The sequence below is a fragment of the Ceratotherium simum genome, chromosome 1 (genome assembly GCF_057802395.1).
Source record: "Ceratotherium simum simum isolate JZ-2026a chromosome 1, ASM5780239v1, whole genome shotgun sequence".
Lineage (NCBI taxonomy): Eukaryota > Metazoa > Chordata > Mammalia > Perissodactyla > Rhinocerotidae > Ceratotherium > Ceratotherium simum.
In genome coordinates, this window is record NC_141900.1 from 55,278,363 (window position 1) to 55,304,170 (window position 25,808).

General features: G+C 38.5%; 1 protein-coding gene across 2 annotated transcripts in view; it reads right to left on the reverse strand.

The window, feature by feature from the left end:
• The window catches only part of RAPGEF5 (Rap guanine nucleotide exchange factor 5), a 220,801-nt gene that overhangs the window by 137,188 nt on the left and 57,805 nt on the right, over window positions 1-25,808 (reverse strand). For both annotated transcript variants that reach the window (XM_087428762.1, XM_004418931.3), the window contains exons 6-7: window positions 22,883-22,949; window positions 1,871-1,919 (exon numbers count right to left, since the gene is read on the reverse strand). In XM_087428762.1, coding sequence (XP_087284888.1) covers window positions 1,871-1,919; window positions 22,883-22,949 — 116 coding nt within the window. The remainder of the gene's footprint in view (window positions 1-1,870; window positions 1,920-22,882; window positions 22,950-25,808) is intronic.

Genomic DNA, 25,808 nt, shown 5'->3' on the forward strand with positions numbered 1-25,808 from the left:
AACATGACGAAAAATCGCTTTTCTGAAAAACTATGAATTTATGTCCCCATCATTAGTATATGAGTGAGAGACCTCTTCACTCTGTCCCTGAGAAGTTGCCAAAGGTGAGTTCACATTCCAAGCTCCACAGATCAAATAAGTAAGGAAAACAGACATACTAACTTCATACAGCCACACCAAGGCATAATAACTGACTTCAAATCAGTCTTCCACTTTGCACAATCTAACGTGTATGGGTCTTGCTTACTCCTCTTCCTTTCCCTTCAGCTCCAGAAAGTTCACACTTCTTAGCCTGACATCCAAAACTGACCTCTTTTCCCCTTGTTCGCTTGGCTCCAGCCACTCTCACCTCCTTGCTGTTCCTCAAACTCATCTCACACACCTCTGCCCAAATGCTCTTGTCTGGATATCCACAGGACTTGCCCCCTCACTGCCTTCAGACTTTGTTCAAATGTTGCCTATCAGAGGCCTTCCCACCCCACTCTGCAAATTAGCAACCCCGTTCTCCAGCCTCCCTATCTGTATTTATTTGCTCTGTTTTTCTCCAGAAACAATACTCTAAAAGTTTTTGAGTATTTCCCCAACTTTTTCTGAAACTTAAAAAAACAAACAAACAAACCAGATCCTATCACCCAAGACCCTGCCATCCCAACTCATACAGACTGTAAGTTTTTTCTCCTTTTTACAGGAACCAAGATCAGCTCTAGCACAATTTATTTCTAAGCCCTCCCTCCTACAACCTTTATGTTGGTGTCCTTTCTCCATCTTGACCTCCCCATATGCAAATATCCAGAATCTAATGCTGTTCACTGAGGAGCCCTATTCAAGCCGCCCTCTCTGTTCAATACCCTGTGGGTCAAGATTGCTATTCTTTGCATCCTCCTCTCCACCTTTACAGCATCCAGGCTCGAGTTCTCTACATCAGCCAAATCGACAAAGAAAGTAGTATAAATATAACAAGCTAATCCACACTAAGGTGAATGTGATTCAAAAAGTAACTGAGAGAAAAGCACATTCTTAGAGTTTCTGACTGGAAGAAGAAAGATGTAAAATGTATGTATGGCACGTGTTCTTAAGACATTTCCATTCCATTTATTTCTTTAAATTTTGTCATCTCTGATTTTGTCATAGTCTTTCCACCTGAAAAGTTTTATTCTGGTTTAATATTATCCAAGAAGCATCTCCCTTCTGTATGTCATTCCATTCAGCACTGACCTTCTCCCTCTGAACAGCAAAGGATGCCTCCTTCTGACACTCCTCTCTAAGCAAGTGTTTTTCTACTTCAGTGAGTCTCTATTTCATATTGAATTTCAGCAGACTATGGTTTTCTCTCCTTCAAAATGTATTTAAAAGCTCCCTTTTCCTTTCCACATATCACTTCCACAGATTGTTTCGTACTGGTTTAGGAATCTGATCTATGCAATCAGTCCTATGTAAAATGCTTGGTTTTACACGTCATTACACAGTTATTTTTAGAAGAAACTACTTTGAGATAAAAAATATATCCTTAAAAAAAAAGACCACCTTTATGTTACTTATTTTTTTCTGCTGTTATGATAGGTAATGCAATGAGGTTTGCTTTCTTTTGCTGTGTACTTAGACTTTTTTCATGTTGCAATGGACTACGAACATTTTTAATTTCATTTTTCCTTGAAACATGAAATAAAGTAAGGCAGTAAAATCTTAAAGAACTATATATAACATCCTGTCCTATTTCAATGGTAGAATGAACGATTTTAAAAACAGTGATACTTTTCTGCATTCTACACCAAAACTTCCTGAGATATATGCAACTGCTCACAACCAGATGACTTGTCAAATATCTCCCAAGAATTAGAACCTTCCCCCAGCCCCATGAAAGACTACTCACCAGACTTCCTTGCTTTCAAAGCAATAACAGCTGCTAGCTCTCTCTGTACCTAATAAAATATTAGGGGAAAAAATCAAATTAGAATAAGAAAAATGTATATATTAAAAGCAGTACTTTGTTTTTAGACAGGCAACCCAAATTAAGAGCTATTGAAAATAAAGCTAAGTTTGCTGCCACTTTTTTCGGTTTTGTTTGTTTTTAATAACATGAAAAATTTTCTGCATAGGAATTTTAGGCCAAAAATCTGGAAGGATCATATTGACTTACTTTTAAAAGAAATTAGACAGTTGCCAGAATGCATACATTGTAAAACAATGGTATTTTTGGCATGATGATGGGAAGAACCTCAAAAATATAATTATGAAACATTCAGAAATGATGCAAATAAATTACTAAAACAGGCATGATATCTTGGCAAAGATATTAAATATTATTTATCCTGCAAAGATTCTAGTTAATACAGAAATTCTAGAAAAATTAAGATAGGTGATCCTGGTTTAACTGGACCTCTGCGCAAACACAATGACTGTTCACTTGAAGTCTGACAGGTTTATAGCAACCATTTCAGAGAATATGACACATAAAACAAGTGCTATTAACTCACAGGAGAGGTGAAATGGGAATAGACAACATGACCTTTAAAATCCTAAGCACCTTAAGCCCTACTTATTTGTCCAGATTTTTGCTTGCTCTCTCTCTCCCGCACACACACTTTGAATGCTGAAATCATTTCATTAAAGCATTCTCAAAGAGGAACATAAAATAGAGACAAAAAAGATAACCACAGTCACTTTCAAAGACACCATGAGGAAAATCTTTGGGAAATCAATTTGGTAGCAATAAAAATTCCATAATGAGCAAGCTCCTTCCCCTTCAGGACATGGTCTTTTAAGCTTAGAAGTGTGTGTGTGTTCAGGTGTTTGGAGGTGGTGGTGGTGGTGAATTTGGAAGGGTCCTGCAGCTTAATATACCACACTAATGACATTATAAAGGGAGAACCTGGAAGTCCAAGGTTAATGAAGATTTGCTGTTGAAATTACTCTAATTTATATTCACTTACTTAAAGGCGAAAGTAGCAATATATGCTAGACACAAGGACTCCACTTAGGGCTGCTTTCACAATGGCCAGGGCACCCTCCCCTGAAGAAGATGGCTTCCCGGAACTGCTTTACTGCCCTGCTTTCCCTGGCTGGCTAGTATGAATGCCATGCCAAAGTGTATACTCTTGATTTACCTGATTCTTTGATACCTTAAGACTCTCTCTGGAAAATTATACAGTAAAGAGAAGACAATCAGCCTCTCTCCACTGGGAAGCCTGAGCTCTGAAAATGCTCACGGTAGGAAAATTTGAGTTGAAGAATTTATGGGGAAAAAGAGGCCTGGAGAAGATAGAAATGACATGTGACCATAGGAAACCCTTTACAAACACCTATATGGGTAGTCAAATAAAAACAGCAACAAAAAACAAAAACAAGCAAAAAAAAGGTCAATTATTTCATTATTTTATATATTTGAAATTGTTTGTAAGGTTTATTGTGGTATTAGCATCTCTTTTCAGGATTTTCCTCCTACACGGTGTCACAAATATTTAGGGGTGGGGCAAAGATTCAGACTATAAACATTCACTGAGATCTTGTCAATGGCTTCCCAATTTTATGACCCTCCAGGGAAGATTCTACTGTGACTCAGAGACAGGGAGCAAGCAGAGATGGAAAATGATGCGTGAGGTGGATCACTTAATTTGCTTACAGAGGATCAAAAACAGTCTACTCTACCCCCTACTTTCAGTTTTCCATAACTGAAATTCTCTTCACAAGATCTTTAGTTTTTCTTTCTCTAATTGGAAATAAGGCTCAAAATATAAATAGCTTAGAAAAGGAAAATATTATATTCCCAACACAGTATAACACTATACCTTTTCAAAGGTTCAGTGGGGAAAGAAACAGAGGAATGGGATGAGCAAGAAACCAAAGAGCATTTTGGAGGAGCTGGGAAGGAGATAAGAGATGGCAATGGGAAAGAACTTCACCGTTGTAATTTAGAAGGAACCTAAGACTTTTTTTAAAAAATATAAAGTAAATGAGATTACTCTATTGTACTACTAAATCCCCTGAATGTCTGCAATCAGGGAGGATGCAAGAGTGTTTCAAGTGGAGTGAGGTATAGAACAGCTTCCGTGTTTCTGCCCCACTATGGAAAAAGTTTTTGACAAAAACCCCAACGATAGCTTATTCTTCCTACAAAACACAAAGGACAAAGCACGGATCAAACAAAAACACAAACTAGGTAAGATTCCATTACACGCTCCTATAATATCTTCTAGATGGAAGCTCCACTGAGTCAGGGATCTGGTTTGTCTTTTTTTGGTATTACCCAGGGCAATCAACACTCATTTATTGACCCACAGTAGGTGGATGCATAGACAACCTTAAAAGAACATAGAAAGGACCTAGGGGAGAGAAAAAGCTGCCTGAGGGAGGACAATGAAAAACAAGAGAAGTCATTCCCCACTAATAAGCTACTCCCAGCAGGAATCTTCTGAACACACACTAGAAGAACCCAAGGACTCCTTTGCAGATAAGTGTTAGGTTTATATTGAAAACTAAAACTTTGAGCAACTGCAGAAACAGAAACTAGAATTTTCTTTAAGTACTAATAAGGGACCTGTTGGCACTGAAAAAGAAATACCCTACTCCAGCACCAGTCAAGTCTTCAGATGACTGAGATCCTGGCCCACATTTTGACAATAACTTCCTGAGAGACCATGAGCAAAAACCATCCAGCTAGAAGATGCTCCTGAATTCTTGACATTTAGGAACTATTTAAGATAATAAATGTGTCCTTTTAAACCATTAAATTCAGGGGTAGTTTGTTGTGCTGAAGAGTCTTTTATAAGACAATGATTATTTTTCTACTTCATCTACTTGTGCTGTTGGTTAACCTCAGTTTCTCTCACCATAACTGAAATGGAACCCTCTTCTCAGATTAGGCTCAAGAAATATACAGACGTCGAGCCAAGAGCCACGTTCTGACATTAGCCATTGTCTTTATTTAATGTGGGTGCTAACCACTGCCTAGGGAGTTAGTAGAAATGCATTCTTCTTAATCTGACAGGAAGTACATTATTACCTCTGCCTTCTCTATCACAACCCTTCCCTAACATGATCTGAAACCCCTGAGGCTAGATGTATGTCAAAATTCAAAATTTTATACATTTCAGAAAGGTACTATATCCATGTCACACCCTCAGTGAGGTCTGGGGTAGCAACTTGTAATCAGAAATCAGGCACATTAATATTTCTGCAATGAAATGTATGATTATTCATACCAAACAGGATAAAGAACGACTAGAAAAAGCCTCAGGATTTTCCACTAAATATGCTCAGTGTAGGTTAGATTTTGTCACTAAGTAACTTAAGCAAAACTTTTGTTTTTCAGAGCTTTTGTATTTCAGAACTGAACAATGGATTGTAAATCTCTAGAAATTTTACACTAAAAGTTTCTTTCCCGCATCTTTTTCTCATGTTTCCTCTTGTCAAATAGCTATGTAGTCACTACTTTCAGTCTACTAAGAAACGCTATCTTTAAATAGCTTGGATTTGCATCTACCTGTTTCTGCAGTTCTCAAACCTGACTGCACATTAGAATCACTTGGGGAGCTTTAAAAAACTATAGCTACTTGGGCCCCAACTAAATCAGAATCTCTAGGGGAGAGGTCCAGGCATCAGTATTTGCTGCTGCTGCTGTTGTTCCAAGGGCCCCTAAGTGATTCGAGGCTGTATCCAGGGTTGAGAATCACTGCTCTATTCAATACGATATCCTACTTTTCCCAAGACTCAACCTTTTAATCTTATAATCATTTCAACTGACAATCAATCCTTACTTTTTATTTCGTTCTCCTCTAATTTAATTCATTTGTAAAGGAACATGGCCTTCACTGTGTTTTAGGTATAAAATTATGCTATAATCCAATCAAATGATAAGATTCAGTTACTAGATCAGCAGTTTGACAGACACTAGTTACTCAAGCACAAGGAAAACTGCAAGGATGCTTTTTAAGAAGCTTAAACTTTAAAATATAGTTTGCTCAATACAAAAAGAACTATATAATTCAAAACACATCTGTAGCTTAAGGTATATTTGTTCTTGTGAATACCTAAATCGAGGATAACTATGGGACTGGTAAGACATACTTCAAATTTTTCCCTCTCCCTTGGTTACCCATCAGAAACATATTGAAATATTTCAGTTTTCTATTTTCAACAACCAGCAGGGCTGTTCACAAAATTGCCCTGAAACTCAACAAGAAAAGAGCCAATCTAATTTCCAGTATTTTGTCTTCTTTTCTCTCTTGCACTTTAATAGTGCCTTCAGCCTCAAATCCGAATGCTTGCAAAGCTGTTATGCAACAATGCCGAGACTCAAGAGGCAACAGTAAGTGTCAAATGCAAACTTTGAGTGCCAGGGAGCACCTCTGTGGGAGAGGTTAACTGAGAAGACATGAGCAGGCTTTGTCGAGGAAGAGGCCCTTGAAAACCGAATGAGAAGCTGGACAGAATGAAGGTCACTTTGGGAGGTCACACAGACCAATACTGGCAAAGATCTTAGCTAACCCAAGAGTTGTCCTTCCAAACTAATTTTGAATAGAATCACCAATTGACAAATTTCCTAAAGACTTTTAGTAAATCTACTAATTTTAGAAACATTTAGGGCCAGCCCCGTGGCTCAGCGGTTAAGTGCTTGCGCTCCGCTGCTGGCAGCCCGGGTTCGGATCCCGGGCGCGCACCGACGCACCGCTTCTCCGGCCATGCTGAGGCCGCGTCCCACATACAGCAACTAGAAGGATGTGCAGCTATGACATACAACTATCTACTGGGGCTTTGGGGGGGGGGGGGGGGGGAAGAAACATTTAAATTTTGATACCACGATAGAAATGTTTTTAAAACACAGAACTTTTCTCAACTTCCTAAATTAAAGAAGAAATATAATCTAATACTTCTTCCTGTTTTATTCCCAAATATACTCACTTTTAAACCTCTATAAAATCTTAACCTAGCAAGAACTTTAAGAATTCTAGAAAAAAACAAATAAATATGCTGCTTAATCAATGTACTTATAGATAAGACGCAAACTGAGCAGTGATGGTGGCTAGACTTTTGTCCCATGAAGGAATACCATGAGCAAGCAAGGATTTCCTTTGTTCCTCAGAGGCCTGCTTTCCTATTTCCAAGTTTATTATTTTTTTCGGAAGAGCTAATATTGCCACAAGTCTGACACATGGATAATCTTGTGATTACCTGTCAATGTCAACCAATAATTAGAAAATTTAGAAAGCTATTTATATATCTGTCTAGACACCACTGTTCTCCACCTAATAGTTTATTTAACAAATAGTTGTTTTCCCAGTAACTGCTGTCACCACATCAAAGCTGTATTTTTAAGCATGCTGGGATGATAAAACATGCTTATACTTACTCATCTATTTCAAAGTTATTAGGGATATTTAAAAAATCTCCTATATAGACTTTTTTGTTGAATATATACAGATATGCCTATTAATTTTATTATAACTTAGACAATAGCTGACTGTTCAAAGACTAATATATATGTAGAAGTGGCCTGAAAGTAACAAAATGAACTGGAATAAAGTCCTATACTTTAGTTTTTAAGCCTGTTATTTAAATCTGATGCACGTACATACATCTACTTTGAGAGAGGTTCACATTAAAAAGATCTGATAATTTGTAGATGATCATAATCATGGTATGAGTTAACAAAGGAAATGAGATTACTTAGATTGGGTAACAATGTTTTTAGGAATATTCCTAGAAGAATGACTGACATTCAGGTCACAAAAAAACGATGGACTCCAGAAAGATCAACATCTGGATTGTATTTGGTTTGGAGTACCATTTGTTTAGGTTCATGATGAGTAGCCAGTATCCACAGAAGGACAACCAGGAGATAGCCACCTTCTTGTAACTAAATGCAATGGTTGCAGAAGTCTTCATTTACCTTGTTCTCCCCGCAGGATTTGACTGGTACCCATTCTCTTCTTAACCACTGGGATTCCATGACATTACATGTTCCAGGCTTTTCTCTTTCCTCTCTGGCTGCTACTTCTCTTCTCCTAAGGCTCTCCTTTTCATCTATCTTTAAATTTTGATGATCCTTAGTGATCTATCCTCATCCTCTTGACCTCCTTCTCATTCTGTTCATTCTCCCTAGGCAATCTCATTTACTCACAGGGCTTCAATTATATCTGCATCTCTACAGGCTTACAGCCCAATATCCATCCACCTCCTGGACCTAAATTCCCCACCAGTAGCTCAAACTCAATATTTCCAAACATGAAATCATTTTATTACCATCTCCCTCCATCCTATAAATCTGCTCTATGTCCCATATACCCAGTCAGTGAATAGTACCACCATACACCTGGGTCTCAAGCCAAGAAGTGAGGTATCCTAGATTTAGCTCAGCCCACACTATCTTCCCCCAGACTGTTGTCTGTAATTTCTCTCTCTTCATACCACAGTGTTCTTTATCCTCAGCAAGACTAATCCTAAAATATAAATTTTACATTATATTTTTTGCTGAAAAACTCTTCAAAGACTTTCCTATGACACCATGACAGAGTCCAATGTCTACTATTGCATATATAATATTCTTCTGATCTGGTCTTCATTAGAGTCTCTATCTCCATTCGTCCTCTCAAAATCCATGTTTAAAAAAAATCAATGCTCCAGACATAGGAAAATAAAATACTTGCAATTCTCTGAATGGGCCATGCTCTTTCTTCCCTCTGGGTCTTTACATATGCTCTTCTGTCTGTCTGGAATGCCTCTCCACCTCCTCACTTTGAGTGGCTGTCACTTACTTGTCCTTCAGGTCCCAAATTAGTTACCATCTTCTGAGTGCCACCCACCTCCCACCATGCAGTGAAGTCCTCCCTGTTTACACTCCAATAGCATTCTACATTTACCTCAATTATAGCACTGTCTAGTGCTACAGGCTAGTGAAATCTCCTCTTTAGCTGGGGGTCTCCAATAGTAGATGAAAAGCCCACTAAAATTGACTCCTTTATTCATCATTATGACCTTGGCTCCTGGTACCAATTCTGGTACACATGTTTGTGATCAAGAATACAAATAAAGTGTTTGTAGTTGCTGCTGAGAAGAGAATACATAGGGGGAACACGATCATTAGCTTCAAATATTTGAAAAGTTGAGAATAAAATTCAGACCAATGGAGAAAAGTTGCAAAAAGGCATGTTGTAGCTCTAAGAACTTTCAAATAATCAGAGATGTCCACAGTGGAAATGGTCTATGTGAGGTTTAGTAGAAGATGCTTCATATGGGAAGGTAAATATCAGAAGCACCCAGACCAAGAAATCGTTCTAAAGATTTGTTTTATGAACGCTTCCTTTCCAAATCATCCACTATCAACAGAGAACAAGCATGAGCCTCCTGGGGGTGGTGATATCTGTCAGCCTGCAGTTGAACAGTGGGTCATGTTATAGCCATCTAATCTGCCCAACAGAGACACAGGTGGTGCAAATCTTAACAGATGAAAAATATCTCTTGGAGGCCATTTCTTGTTGTGGAAAAATTTCATGGCACAAAGAAAAGGAGAAGGTACAGATGTACTGGTTGAAAGAAATCTGAAAAGAGCAAGCTAATGACACTGACATCTTTTCAAAAGAGTAGGTATATCTGCTCCCTCAGTCTTCAAAGTTGCTCTTACCACTCCTGGTCAGTGACTTCCCCAAAGCCCTAACTGCTGAGCAACATGAATTTCTTGACAAATAATAATTTCATATATACAAAATGTATTTTAAGGAAACAAGTCTATATTGGACATTCTGATTTTTGCTATAATAATGAAATAAACAATTATGTTTACATCATTAAATTTTTAACTTTTATGTCTCAGGTTATTTTTTCCATTTTCTGGTAAGCCCAGAGTATTTTCAATCTATACCACATTTAATTGATTCTTCAGCGAATTTACATGACATAGTTTACTTAACAAAGTATCTTTAAAGACATAATATAATTTGTAAACTCCTGTCTGAACGATACCTTTTATTCCATATTACATGTCATTCCTTACACGGTAAAATGTCTTTTCTCAGTCATTGTGCTTTTGGGAGGTAAGCTTCTAAACTATAGCAATAGTATAAGTGCAACACCAGTCAGGTCCCAGATAGTATAGGGATCTTCCATGGTAGGGGCCTCCTATCTGTAGGGGTAGATTCCTATAGAACCATGTAGGGATGTTACATTAGAAACACTTGTATTGGGATGAATCCAGATCAACTAAGATCCTTTCCAACTAGAAAGTCTATCTATAAAAACTGCTAACATGGGAGGGCTTCCTGGGAGAACAAGATTCAGAACTCAAGATCCAAAAGCCTAAAATACGAGTAGAAAATCTCTATTTATTTTATGCTATCCTTGACAGAAGTTCTAGGATTCCAGTTGGTGGGGTGGAGTCACAGCCCTCTATCTCATAGAATTGTTGTGAGAATTAAATGAGTTAATACCTATAAAGCATCTGGAATAGTGCCGGACACACAGTAAGTGCTATCTGAGTGTTACCTATCATCATCATCATATTATCATAATTAATATAGTTGAGCTAGACAATAAAATATAAGAAAAGACAACCCAGTCCTCAATTGCTTTAATATTTCATATGTTTAAGCTCCTTCTTCCCACCTAAATTATAAACTCCTTGACAACCAGTATTGCCTCTGCTTATTATATTCCACCTATCTAATGCCCCATGGCAGCTAGCATAAAAGGGACTGACATGTTTCATCAAAAAGCTGTCAACAGTGCTTAAAGTGCTTGTATTTTCAGAGTTTACTTTAAAAATAAACTTTTATATTTCCACAGAATTCTAAAGCTTTTATAAATGTATGAAATGCAAACTTTAGTTTTAGAAATTCATTTGAAACTTCAGAGGTATCAATCAAATAGTTGTGCCCTGGCAGCTTTTGACGTTTGAGAGATAACTGCTGTTTTATGAATCAAGGGATTGTGGGTATGTATTCCAAGAATGTGTATTAATTTTATATTTCTACCATAACAAATTACCACCCACTTAGTGATTTAAAATGACATCTATTTATTGTCTCACCTTTCTGTAGGTCAGAAGTCCAAGTACAGAATGGCTCCACCGGGTCCTCTGCTTAGAGGCTCACAAGGCCAAAATCAAGGTATGGGCAAGGCCGCATTCCTCACTGGAGGCTCTAGAGGACAACATGCCTCCAAGTTCATTCACGTTGTTGGCAGAATCTAGTTCTTGCATCAGTAGGACAGAAGTGCCTGTTTCCTTGCTGGTTGTCACCTGGAACCTTAGCTCCAAGAGGCCTCTCTCTGGTCCTTGCATGTGGGCTCCTACTTCTCAGAACCAGCAACGCCATGCTGAATCCTCCTCATGCTTGAAATGTTTTCTTACCTTCTCTTCTGCCATTTCTCTTTGACTCTTGCCAGAGCAAGTTCTTTGCTTTTAAGGGCTCAGGGGATTAGACTGGGTCCCTGCAGACAATCCAAGTCTGTGGCCTTAATTATATCTGTAAAGTACCTGTTGCCATGTACTCTGATATTTACAGGTGCCAAGAAGGGTATTCATCTTTGGGGGACCATTCTACCTCCCAGAGACTAGTAACACAGATCCTCAGAGCCTTTCTGAAAAACTATCTCTCAACACCTTTTTAGGGCCTTATAGTAACTAGTTAATAGAGTCTAATTCTGGAACATGATTTACCTGCTATAAAATCTTTAGCAGAGCACACTTTTGAGTCTGCACAATGAAACCAGAAGACTTGAGAACCAGTCTGAATAAATTTCTAAATTGCTAAACCATGCAGCCGTGTTGACCAGTATTTAATGATTCCAAACAGCTTAAAAATTAAAATGCTATTTAATATAACTTCACAGGTCTCATTTCATAAAATTCTTCAAATAAGAAGAGAATTCTGTATCAAATCCCAAACCCAATCTGTTAAAACCTATTCAGTAACTATGAAGCGTTTTAAAGTGAAGATAATGTGGTAAATTGCTTTTTGAACCCTAAATTGTTATCTTTAATTAACGTGGACTCTTAATTAATACTTCCTGTCTCAATGCTTCATCTCTCCATGCAAATGATAATACCTTCTGCTATGTGAGATTGAAATGTGATAGTGCACAAAAAGCACTAGCAGAATGCCTGCACAACGTAAAAATTCAAGAAATATTAGCCATCCTTAGCCTTTTACCCATTTCTCACTTGGTCCTCTTAAATCAACAAAAGGCTAATAAATTAACATCTGTAATCAAGTTTCTTCAATAATTTCTCCACACCAAAGCTCACCTCTTTGTTGTTTATAATATCAAAAAATTGAAAATAACCACAACGTTCAAAAATAGGGGATAATGGTAAATCCATGGAATGGGATATTATGGAACCACTATAAATGTCGTAGGAGGTACTTTTAGCATTGAAAATATATTAAGTGAAAAGTACAGACCATAAAATAAAAGGGTCATTTTTTTTTTTGTAAAAAAGTATACACACAAGAAAAATAACCTAGAAAGTAATAAACGCTAAAGTGTTAATAATGAGTTATTTCTGAGTGGTCTCATTATGGGCATTTTTTCTATTCTTGAATTTTTTAAATTATAAAGTCTTTAAGTTCAAGTTAAACAATCCAAGTGTCAGACAAATCAAAAGAAAACTGCAAAGCATAATCCACAGTAATGACAACTCATTACCAGGATTACCATCATTTTGATACTTATGCATATAGGAATAGAATTCATACTATTTCTACCCAGTACTCACAGAAAATTTGATTATATTCTAATTCTTACAACAATATAAAATAACAGAAACTAATTTAAAATCTACCTTATTTCATCACCAAAGAACTCAAGTAACTTTCACTTTTTTATATGCCTCCGTCCTTCTGTACATATGGACATACTATATAAAGCTATAACATTGACTTAAGGACGAAAAATTGCATTTCATCTAAGCAGCTCTAAGAAGATCTACTGCAAACAAATGCACAAAGAAGCAGCGCAATATGAAATGTTCATGGATCATCCTTTTAAAGCTCCTTCAATTTCCCTTGGATAGGATTTCACAGTAAGACTTCACAAACCCATGACTGTCAATATACAAACTGATGGCTGAATGGCATATTTCTATTCCGTGTCAATTGAAAATGTCTATGTTTTCTACGATTATTGCATATCAAAATGATTTTTTTCATCTGGGGAATAGATACCCAAATACCATAATATATATGTATATCTACTCACATGTACACACACACTTCTTCTGATTCATTGAGATATGTTTTATTCTTGAATGGGTTCTACACACTCAGGCCTTTCTAAACAGATGCTTTTAAATAAATGTCCCCCTATTGGGCTCATTTCAGTAGACAAAAGAGCATGTATTATGCTGCTCACTGAAGCCAGATTCTCAAGGGTAGAGTTAATTTATATAACCACATAATCTGGGTAGGCGCAGATGGTTTCTTTGGAAATAGAAATGATAACCCAATAATCAATTTTACAAAGTTGTGTTTGTGTACATCTGTATCTTTCGGTATTTGGGGATCTATTCCCAGGATGAAGAAAATCATTTTGATGTGCAATAGACATAGAACAGACAAGCATTTTTTATTAACAAAGGATAGAAATATACTATTAAACTATCTTTTCGGGTATTGACAGTTATGAGTTTGTGAAGTGCTACTGTGAGAGCCTACCCGAAGGAACCTGAAAGAGCTTTAACTAGCTCTCCAAGTGTCCTAGAGACCCACCATCCACTGCCCCAGGCCCTTTGGACACTCCAGCTGATGAGGGTAGCTGTAAAGAACAATGAGGGAAGGTACTAACAAGCCCCAGGGCTCTTTATAAACAACAAGAATAAGGAATACTATACCAGAAATGTGCTACAATTCCTCTGGTGCTTTTTTTGTGTGTGTGAGGAAGATCAGCCCTGAGCTAACATCCATGCTAATCCTCCTCTTTTTGCTGAGGAAGACCGGCTCTGAGCTAACATCTATTGCCAATCCTCCTCCTTTTTTTCTTTTTTTAACCCAAAGCCCCAGTAGATAGTTGTATGTCACAGTTGCACATCATTCTAGTTGCTGTATGTGGGACGCGGCCTCAGCATGGCCGGAGAAGCGGTGCGTTGGTGCGCGCCCGGATCTGAACCTGGGCCGCCAGCAGCGGAGCGCGCGCACTTAACCGCTAAGCCACGGGGCAGGCCCCTCTGGTGCTTTTTTAATGCTCCTTGAAACCAGATCTATCTTCTAGGGCCTCACTTAACACTTTCTCTCAAAACTCAATCTTACCTGGCCCTTCCCCAAATCACATTGTAGCTCGTAAGCCACTGGAAGAGTTAGAGCCAGGCTAAGGATTCCAAGTAGGAATGTTATGTTCCCTACACATAAGAAATATAAGGTAACAAGATGTTCACAATCCTGTGGCAGCCAGACAGAAGGTTAGTCATTCCCTGGGGGAGTAACTTACTTTTATTCTCTGAACATGCCCGCTCAGGTCTGTGATAGACGAAGAAAAGGGAGATTAACTACACTCCCTCTATGTCTCCATTCCCCAGAAAGGAGGAGGCAGATAGCCAAGTAAAATGGTGAGTAGAAACTAGCATTTTAGTGTTTTAAAAAACATACTTCTAAATACGGTAAAAATCATCACTAGATTATGCTCATCAAGTACTAAATGTGACAGATTCTCCCCACTTTCACTAACCTAAGATTATTTCCAGACCTTGCTAACTTGGCATATAGTCTTTTAAGTAAGTCTCTAAAATTCTAACTTTTTAAAGATTCGTCAAAACCCAAATCCCATGCTATTTCTGCTTCCAGAACCAGTACCAATTTGAAAGTTTCCAGTTTAAAAAGCTCATTGTTATCTTCAGACACTACTGTTAAGAAAGGGAATTTCTCCAATGTACCAAACCCAACTTGCAGATTCATCAAGAAGGACAAACTAAAGGAATCTTAGCCACTTTATACGCTTCCTGGACCCAGAAACGATATAAACAGAGTCCTGTGAAAGACATACCCTTAAAGAAAATGACTGAAGCTTCAAGTGAAAGATTAGATATGGCAAAGGAGAGGAGTTTTAAATGAGTGAAAGCAAACTACGAGAACAGGCAATATTAGAGGAACGAGATAGCCGACAAGACAGAGAATCCTGAAAAGTTTGCGTCTTTGAGTTTCATAGTGTCATGCATTCGGTGATACAGGGCAATTGGCTGTTCATTAAGACCCAGTTCCCTGTGCCCCCGTAACAAATATTTCCAAAGAGAACTCTATCTAAGGCAAAGATGACTTGGGAGAAGAATCAGACAAAGGCCAAAGTTAAGTGCAGGCCTTAGTGAATGAGAGTAAAATCAGATCCGTTTTACTTGTAAAACAGGATCCCAAATAGGAAAAAAGTAGGAACAGGACTTTTACTAGAAAAAATGCTAGAAATCATGAGAGAGCAACTTCACAGTTGATGTGAAAGCTGATGGAGTTACATCACCATTTCTGGATACTGAGCAGGGAAAAACATTTTTGTGGGGCCGGCCCCATTTTTGTGGGGCCGGCCGGGGTTAAGTTCAGTGTGCTCCACTTTGGCAGCCTGGGTTTGGTTCCGAGGCACAGACCTACACCACTCTGTTAGCGGCCATGCTGTGCTGGCAGCCCACATACTGAAAAATAGAAGACTGGCACGGATGTTAGCTCAGGGTGAATCTTCCTCAGCAAAACAAACAAAAACAAAAACCGCTTTTGTGAAGTTGACAATGTGGAGCAGTCAGTTATAATCATTTCTTTTTCTCCTAGAGAGGTGCAAAAAGAAATTCCATACCAGCTTTCTCTTTCTCTAACATTTTTACCGAAACTTATATATCCTAGCGTGGCTATTTGCTTCTTGGGGCTTTATTTGCCTCCAGATCTTCCAGAATTTCTAGCAGACACCTTCATTTATAATTTGTGTTTGATTGGCAAGTAAGGTTTTTCAAGCTCAGTCATATTTCTTAGAGGAGTGATAATGTACCTGAAGACCCTATGAGAAGGAATTTAGAAAATACCATTAAAAGCATCAAAAGCAGAGGTTCTACGTTAAAGTTGGATGAACTAAAGAAAATGAGCAAGGGAATACAGCAGAAACATATAGAGAAATCTAAACTGATGAAAATTATAAACTAAATCAGCTCTGAGAAGAAATACGAGAGTGTACGAGTGTCTAATTAAATGGTCCCAGAGTATTAGATTTTGCTCTCATCCCCATTGATCTCTCTTCCTAAATTCTGCACACTTGATTTGAAATTTTAACTCATCTCTCAAGATATGGCCACAAACTCTCACCACTATCACCACCAGGTTAGTGATTTATTGTATATACACTCAACACTGTTCTTTTGCACCATCCAGGTGATAGCTGACTTCACTGGACCAAGCAGCACAGAGTACCACACCACACACCCCCTGTTCTTTTGTAAGTGCTACTAATGTAACCATCCTGCCAAACAGGCATATAAAATTCACAACTTAGCCTAACTCACATCATCTCAGTGGGTTGACGATTAGACTGTGTGAACAAAACTCACAAATTTCACTCATGCCCAGATAAGAGGTTTGCATTCTCTTATAATTTCCATTGTGAAAATTTAGCCAAAAGAAAGAGAGCGAGTCTAATAAGGTTTGTTTTGGATATTGATTTTAAGCAAGAGAGGGAAGTCTAGCATCAGTTTTTATCTCCTATTTAAGGATGTCCATGTTTCCATTACCTGTCTTTGGACGATTCCCAAGTACTCTCAGTTCTTTACAATGCCTCAAGGTTTAGCTTATCTCCTCAATTTACATCCTAAGAACTATGAATTTGAAAGCAATATTTAATTCACTGTAAACTCTTCCCTATATTTAGTTTACCCTGGATTGTACTACAAATAGATGAAAGCTGTATCATCAATCCTGAATACTCTTTTGTCATGAATACTGGAAGAATTCATGTTTAAAAATAAAATAAAATAATGCTCAGAACTTCAAGGATGGGAACTGGTAGGCTGTGTCATTCAAGTGCCCTTCTTAGCCTACCAGCTTGATTAGACCAACAAAGACTCATAGCAAATGAAAAAGAGGTTTTCAAGGTAGCAAAATTCGTAGAGTCATAAGATATTAGAAAGGAAGCTAAGGTGCTATGGAAACTGTATAGACAGCAGAGGAACTATTTCCAGATAATGATGCTCAGATTGTTCCTGTAGACTTTCTCTAATGGAAGGAGTCTTTATAGCCATGTCCTTTCCCCCTGAGGTGAAAACTTGTTACAGAGTTTTATTGTTTAGGTTTTTGGATGCCAGGCCCTTGGGAAGGTGGCTGTTTCCTGAAAATCATCAGAAACATGGCTGGAACATTTTAATCGTTCAAATTTGTGTAAATTTAACAACCGCAAATCTAACTAAATTATAAAGACATTTTTATGTCTACACATACACTGTCTTCTCATGCTCCTTTAGTATGAAAACTCACTTGTGTTTTCTTCCAGGGTGGAATTTCAGGTTTGTGTGTGTGTGTGTGTGTGTGAGGAAGATCAGCCCTGAGCTAACATCCAATGCCAATCCTCCTCTTTTTTGCTGAGGAAGATTGGCCCTGGGCTAACATCCGTGCCCATCCTCCTCTACTTTATATGGGACGCCACCACAGCACGGCTTGACAAGCGGTGCGTCGCTGCGTGCCCGGAATCTGAACCTGCAAACCCCAGGTGGCCGAAGCGGAGCGCTCACTTAACTGCTGTGCCACCGGGCAGGCCCCTAGGTATTATGTTTTTTAGATGACAGGACGTTTCCCTTGATGAACCTAAGCTGAGATTAAGAAATAAATTATTGGGATTAAAGAAATAAAGAGATTTTTTTAAGACAGTCATATACAAATCTCCCAAGTTTGAATAAAAAGAGGTTAAAATGTAGGACAGCACAGTAAACTGTATTGCTGGAGACCATTGTCCCCTTTCCAGTGTCCCCAAACATGTAAATCCTTGAAGAACACATTAGCAACTCTGCATTACCGATGTCACCCGTGCTTACTTTTAATGCATGTAGGGGTCATGGTAGATAAGAATTGTTACTTCACTGACGTATGTAAGTATCTTCCTTCCTACATGATGTTTACACCTACATAACAAAGTTTTTATACCTTTGCCAACAGAAATAACTGTACTGCAAAGAGGTGAAACACAACAGTCCCTTAATAAATGCTTATACAATGAACAAAGGAATTTTAGAACTTAGATATTGTCTAGTCCAACCACTCAACTTGGCCAAAGTCACACTGTTGGAAGAATTAAGAATAAAGGTTCTCAATCTCAGTTTAATGATATTTCACTATTCCAGGCCAATCAATCATCAATTGAAAGATGAAATTTTCTCCTCCGCCCTTTATTCTCAATCCTAAATACCACTGCTCCAGCATCTTACCTCAATTTATTCAGTCTTTTAGCTTGGAGATTTTTCCTGTAAGATTACCTCAACCAATATATAGCAAACACTTTGCTGTCCATCCCTCCTTTTTAGAGGCTCTCTTGAATTTGACTTTCATGGATAAATCATTCAGTTATTTCCACTTCCTCTCACTGCCCTCTCATCTCCCTACTGCCCTCTTACTGTGGGTGCTCCCCAAGACTCCCTCTTCCATTCTGCTTTTCAATCCACATCCTGTGACTGGACATTTAGCCCTGACCTCTCTGAGCTCCAGATTCATGTCTCCAGGTGTTTCCCGAATATTTTTATGTAGCTATCTCCTCATACTCAATATGTCCAAAAATACATCCTCTCTCCTCCCACATATTTTACTCAACTTCCTAAGAGTATCATCACTTTTCCAGTCATGTAAGTTCAGAACTTTAGTCATCTGACTCCTCCTATACCTTTACCCAGTTCTACTGATTTTTAAAAAATTCTTTGTGCTCATTTTTGAACTCATTTTTCTTTTGGTTCCTACAAAAATCACCAAAAATTAGGTTTACATCTGCCTCTCAACCAGTATCCCTTTCTCCAATTCATCTTCTTTCTTAAACATCTACTTCATTATGTTAATTTATTGTTCAAAAAGTCTTTCACTTTTCTTAAAGAGGATCTTCTTCTCGAGCCAGGTGGGTCTACTCACTATTTTCCCACTATACTTTCTTATTCCTCAGCCTGCACACAATAAACCCCAAAGCTAGAGTACACATCCTCTTAATCACCACCTGTTCAAATCATGACTGCCTTCAATGGTGGTTCAAAATCTAGTCTTTTCAATGAAGCTTTCTGCTACTCTTTCTGAATTTACTCTTTATACACTACCATTTTTGGTGCTCAATTGCCAATTGCTTTACAGCTATGTGTTGCTTAATGAAGGAAATACAGTCTGAGAAATGCGCCATTGCAATTTCATTGCTGTGCGAACATCAAAGAGTGTACTTACACAAACCTAGATGGTATAGCCTAATATACACACCTAGGTTATATGGTACTAATCTTATGAGACCACCGTCGTATATGTGGTCTGTCGTTGACTGAAATGTTGTTATGCAGCACATGACTGTATATGTTAACTCTCTAAATGTACTTATCTTTCTGGTATTGCTGTAGGAACCACATCTTACATGTCTTTGCCACTTCGGAGACTATCCCAATAACTACATCACATTATGAAAAATGACCATTGTAGTCAGAACATGATTAGGTAGTAGAAAATTCTGAGTTTAGACCTTGGCTTTGTTCCTTTCTAGATGAGTGACCTTGGGGAAGGTACTTAACCTCTACAAGCTTTCATATCTATGAAACAGAGACAATGCCACCTATTTCATAGGGCTGTTTTGAAGTTTAACAGAATGTGTATGTATGTGTATGTACACACACAACATTAACATAGTGTCTGGTCCATAGTGAGTGGACCAGATGGCTGTTATGATTTTGCACACAATAGGCACTTCTCTTTGGTCAATATTTTAAACTGTACAATCTACAGATTCAATGCAATGCAATACCTATCAAAATTCCAATGGCATTTTTCACAGAAATAGAACAAACAATCCTAAAACTTGTATAGAACCACAAAAGACCTGGAATAGCCAAAGCAATCTTGAGAAAGAAGAACAAACCTGGAGGAATCATGCTCCCTGATTTCAAACTATGTTACAAAACTATAGTAATCAAAACACTACGGTACTGGCACAAACACAGACACATAGATCAATGGAACAGAATAGAGAGCCCAGAAACAAACCCACATATATATGGTCAATTAAGTTATGACAAAGGAATCAAGAATATACAATAGGAAAAGGACAGTCTCTTCAATAAATGGTGTTGGGAAGACTGGACAGGCACATGCAAAAGAATGAAACCTGACCACTATCTTAAACCATAGTTTAATAAAAATTAACTCAAAATGGATTAAAGACTTGAATGTAAGACCTGAAACCATAAAATTCCTAGCAGAAAACGTAGGTGGTAAGCTCGTTGACATTGGTCTTGGCAATGATTTTTTGGATCTGACTCCAAAGGCAAAAATCAACAAGTGGGACTACATCAAACTAAAAAGCTTCTGCACAGCAAAGGAAACCATCAACAAAATGAAAAGACAACCTAACAATTCGGAGAAGATATTTGCTAACCATATATCTGATGAGGTGTTAATCTCCAAAGTGTATAAAGAACTCATAAAATTCAGTAGCAAAAAAATAAACAGGGGGCCGGCCCAGTGGCACAAGTGGTTAAGTGCTCGTGCTCCGCTGCTGCGGCCCGGGGTTCGCCGGTTCGGACCCTGGGCACGCACCGACGCACTGCTTGGCAGGCCATGCTGTGGCGGCGTCCCATATAAAGTGGAGGAAGATGGGCACGGATGTTAGCCCAGGGCCAGTCTTTCTCAGCAAAAAAAGAGGAGGATTGGCAGATGTTAGCACAGGGCTGATCTCCTCACAAAAAACAAACAAACAAACAAACAATCCAATTAAAAAATGGGCAGAGGATCTGAATAGACAGTTTTCCAAAGAAGACATAAAAATGAACAGCAGGTACATGAAAAGATGCTCAACATCACTAATCATCAGGGAAATGTGACTCAAAACCATAATGAGATTATCACCTCACAGCTGTTAGAAAGGCTATTATCAAAAAGACAAGAAATAATTAGTGTTGGAGAGAATGTGGAGAAAGGAAACCATTGGGCACTGTTGGTGGGAATGTAAATTGATGCATCCACTATGGAAAACAGTATGGAGGTTCCTCAAAAAATTAAAAATAGAACTACCATATGATGCAGCAATTCCATTTCTGAGTATTTATCTGAAGAAAATGAAAACACAACTCAAAAAGATACACACACTCCATGTTCATTGTAGTGTTATTTACAATAGCCAAGATATGGAAACAACCTAAGTGTCCATCAACGGATAAATGGATAAAGAAAATGTGATACACACACACACACACACACACACACACACACACACAAGGAAACTATTCAGCCATTAAAAAGAATGAAATCTTGCCATTTGTGACAAAATGGATGAATCTTGAGAACATTATGCTAAGTGAAAAAAGAAAGAGAAAGACAATACCATATGCTCTCACTTATATGTGGAATAAAAAAAAATTAAGCTCATAGACACAGAGAACAGACTGGTGGTTGCCAGAGGCAGGGGTTTAGGGATGGGCGAAATGGGTAAAGGGAGTCAAAAGGTACAAACTTCCAGTTATAAAATAAATAAGTTATGGGGAGGTACTGTACAGTGTGGCAACTATAGTTAATAATACTGTAATGCATATTTAAAAGCTGCTAAGAAAACAAATCTTAAAAGTTCACATCACAAGAAAAAAATTCCATAACTAAGTATGCTGACAGATGTTAACTAGACATTGTGGTGATCATTTCACAATATATGCAAATATTGAATCATTGTGTTGTACACCTGAAGCTAACATACTATATGTCATTATATCTCAATAAAAAAAATTTGATTAAAAAAAAAATAAACCTCCAAAGTCATGCTAAATATTTTTTCTTAACATGCTGTCAAGTTTCCATTTCACATGAAGTTTTACACTAGTGTAAAAATACACCAGTTTTGCATTTAGTCAAAAATTACTTTTCTTTTTTTTTTTTTTTTAATTTTTTGTTTATTGCAGTAACATTGGTTTATGACATTGTAAAAAAAAAAAATTACTTTTCTAAGCTACATTCCAGAGGAGTAGAAAAGGGAGCTTTTAATTTCCAAGCTGTGGCCAAGACCTAGTATACAAAACTCTGTGAAAGGTCAGCTTCATCCACACTCATAACCCAATCCAGCATGATTTTCAGCATTTATCATTTTAATAATGCAGTTAAAGCAGAAGTAAAGAACCTTTGAGGAGGCTAGAAAAGTTTCCAGAAAGCTAAGCCAATGGATAAGGGTTTTTTGAGATAGGACTGGTAGATCCTGTCAAAAACTGGAGTTCAATGATTAGCAACCATGGCCAGCCTTTTTTAGGAAGAAAGTATGAGCTTTTCTTTAACCACCAAGTCAATTACCAACTCTGATTAGTGGCTTTACAAAACACTATGAAAATGTTGCAATCTAGTACATTAAAAACCAACGACCTGGACTTTTGTTGGCTGAGGTAATTTTTTTTTTTTTTTTTTTTTCCTAATGAAACATACAGTCTTTTATCCTTTGTGCAGCCGGTCACAACTTTCCATACGTTAAGTCATACTGTATTTAAAAAATCAGATACTATACCTCCACTAAGTTTCCAGGAACTTCCCACCATGAATATCTATAATCTTGCAGGAGAGGTTGCATCAAGTTTAGCAAGTCAATGCCATTGTCTTCTTTTGCCTTGATTTGGGCCTCCCACAACGATGAGCAGCCACAGGGCAAGTTTCTCTCTATACCATTACCCAAATTGTCTCCCTTCAAAGACCTTGGCCTCATTATTTCTGCACCCCTAAGCAAGGAAATTGCATGGCCTTACCGCAGATGTCAGGCGAGCAAGAATTTCATCACTGCTTTCTTCAGAGTCTTCCATTTTTTGATGAGACCTTTGAAAAACAAGAAACAAATTACCCTTCAGCTTTGGTTGCGCAAATTTATCTACCAAGTTATGGGGAATACATGGCAAATAATGGCATTATTATTTAATACATTAGTGAAAGAATCCAAGCAAAAAACCTGGCGTCAATAATGTCAGGGGAACACAACTCTGTTGCAGCCCAACTGTTCCTTCAAAATCAATTAGCAAGAACCTCTTTACGATATACCAGTTAAATTCTGAGGATCAAGTATTGTTCTCCTAATGATATCACAGAAGAATCCTGACACACCAGATTTACAAATATGGGCATGTACAAAGCATAAGTAGGTATGAATATAAGGTGGTTAAGTACTGAAATTCCCTCTAAGTCTAAACGAAATACAGATTTTGAAAATATGAAACAAGAATTTTCCACTACATTTGAGTTTCAGCCAAAACAGATTTATTATGAAATCGTCTATTATAGGCCTAATATTGTGATAGGAATTATGTGGAATACAATAGCAGAAGCAGCACTTTGCTCTTTTTTAAGAGACCGCAGCCCAGTTAAGAAGCCAAGAAAATGACGCATATGTTATGTAACTAAAGAGGGACATATTTTACACAGTATAAGATCAGTTTGTCTGTTTAGGAAGATCACCTTTCTAATGTAATTTATGAAAAATTCTCACCACACAAATGCATAACTAACATATAAAATTATCTACTTCCTAAAACAAATCTTATAAAACAATTTTTTTTCCTGGTTTGGGCAAAGAAAATAAACTAACTAATGGCAATTGAATATACATAATTGTCTCCTAGATCTATTTCCACAGCAATCCCTTTCAACACCTTGTGGACTTGGAGGGATTGGTGGTAATTGCCCTGCAGAGCAGCGTTGTCAGAATGGCAGTTCAATGATTGATTTCAATCTTGGTAACTGCAGTGGGCCAGCTGGAGCGCTAGCCTTCCAGGGCATGAAGGCTTCCCCCGGCTCATAGGAGAGCTAAGCAGCAGCTCTTTAAGAATGGAAAAGCTAGTCAGATCAATTCTGGCATTGGCTCCCTGTTCTGTAAATGTTATTAAACCCTTTTACAGAAAAAAGGCCACATCCTTTAAATCAGAGCAATGAATTATGAACTACTGCCTTTACAAGAATTACACGATACAGGTATGAAGCAATGCTGATGTTCGATGTCAAATAACTTAATTACTTGTGCAGCAAACTGCTTGAAATGTTAGCTAATTATCTGCCCAATAAAAATAGTGGGAACTGAGCATTATAACTTAACCGTATTCCCAAAAAAGGAAGTTACCTTGATAACGAATATTTCAAACAACGAGCTTTATTACTACAATTATCTATTCACAAGGTTTCCATACATATGAAGTTATACTGAGAAAAGATTTGCAAGCCTTTATAGCCACCAAATCGGGTTTATATAATTAAGCCAAGGTGACCGAACAGATCTGATGGGAAATTAAGAGCCAAACGCACTAGATGCAAGAGCACCAAGCAAGGGCTTCGCCCCTCTGTCTGTCTGTAGTGAAGCGTGGGCTGGTCACGCCGTCTCATGTTTCTCAGACCCCGGCAGATGCCTGAAGGATTAGTTAATGGGCATGAGGTATTTTGCACTCGCACAGATTCTGTCATGAATGTGTTTTCAACAAACTGCTGAAAGGAACTCAAAATTCCAAAGGAAGCCCTTGCGTATGTGACTGATAATGGCTATTTCATGAGTAATGGCTGAGCCATTGCTGGTTTAGTGACAAATAATTTAGTCCCTGTTCAGAAGCAAAACTATCTTTCATCATTCTTCCACAACAAAACATGCCTTGGCAGACACGTTTCTAAAAGAAATATGTGTAAGAGAGACAGAGCGAAGATCTCCCGAGAGCTGTCCCGAAGCCCATATCCTATTTTTATCACCTCAGTCACCATGATTTATGCCCAGAATTCCCAAGTCTTTCTCCAGCCCCTGAAACTCCCCTGAGCTTGCCTTGTTCTTCCACCTGCCTCCAAAGTGGCTCTAGGTGGCAATTCCAGGAACTTTATTTTCACCCACGTGGGGATCTTCTTTTTTTTTTTGTGAGGAAGATCGGCCCTGAGCTAACATCTGCCAATCCTCCTCTTTTTGCTGAGGAAGACTGGCCCTGGGCTAACATCTGTGCCTATCTTCCTCCACTTTTTATGGGGCGCCGCCACAGCATGGCTTGCCAAGCAGTGCGTGGGGGCGTGCCCGGGGTCCTGAGCCGGCGAACCCCGGGCCCCCACAGCAGAGGGCGCGCACTTAACTGCTTGCGCCACTGGGCCGGCTCCCCACGTGGGGAACTTATAGGCTCCCTGAAGTCAACATAACTTACTCTTCTTGCCTCCTGCCCTCAGTTTCTACTAGCGCCTCTCAGCTTCATGGTCACCCTGTGGCCATTCCCTCCCTCCTGCACTCCCACCTTTGCCAGTCACCAGATCCTCTCACTTCTCTTCCTCAAGTTCTGCTTTCCTTCAGTGCCTCCCCACAAGCCTCATTGACAGTCAAGGCCCTCACCTTCGCAAATTATTTTTACTACCTTCTAACCAACTTCTTTGTCTCTGGCTTCCCCTCTTGTACCCAATCTCCGACCGGGATTATCTTTCTAAAACCCACATCTGGTCCTGCTATTCTTCAGACTCCAAATCTTCAGGGATTATCCCACTGCCTACTGAAAGCTCTACAACTCAGAAATACTCTTCCCTTCCTGGTAATGTGCCCCATTGCCCCCTGCACCAGCAGGCACCTGCATCTCACCTGGTGTAAAGGAGGGTCTTGGGAGCAGGACTGGTGATAACAGGCAAACAGTGGAAGAGTCTGAACAGGCGGAAGGAAGAGAGCAGGATAACACCTCA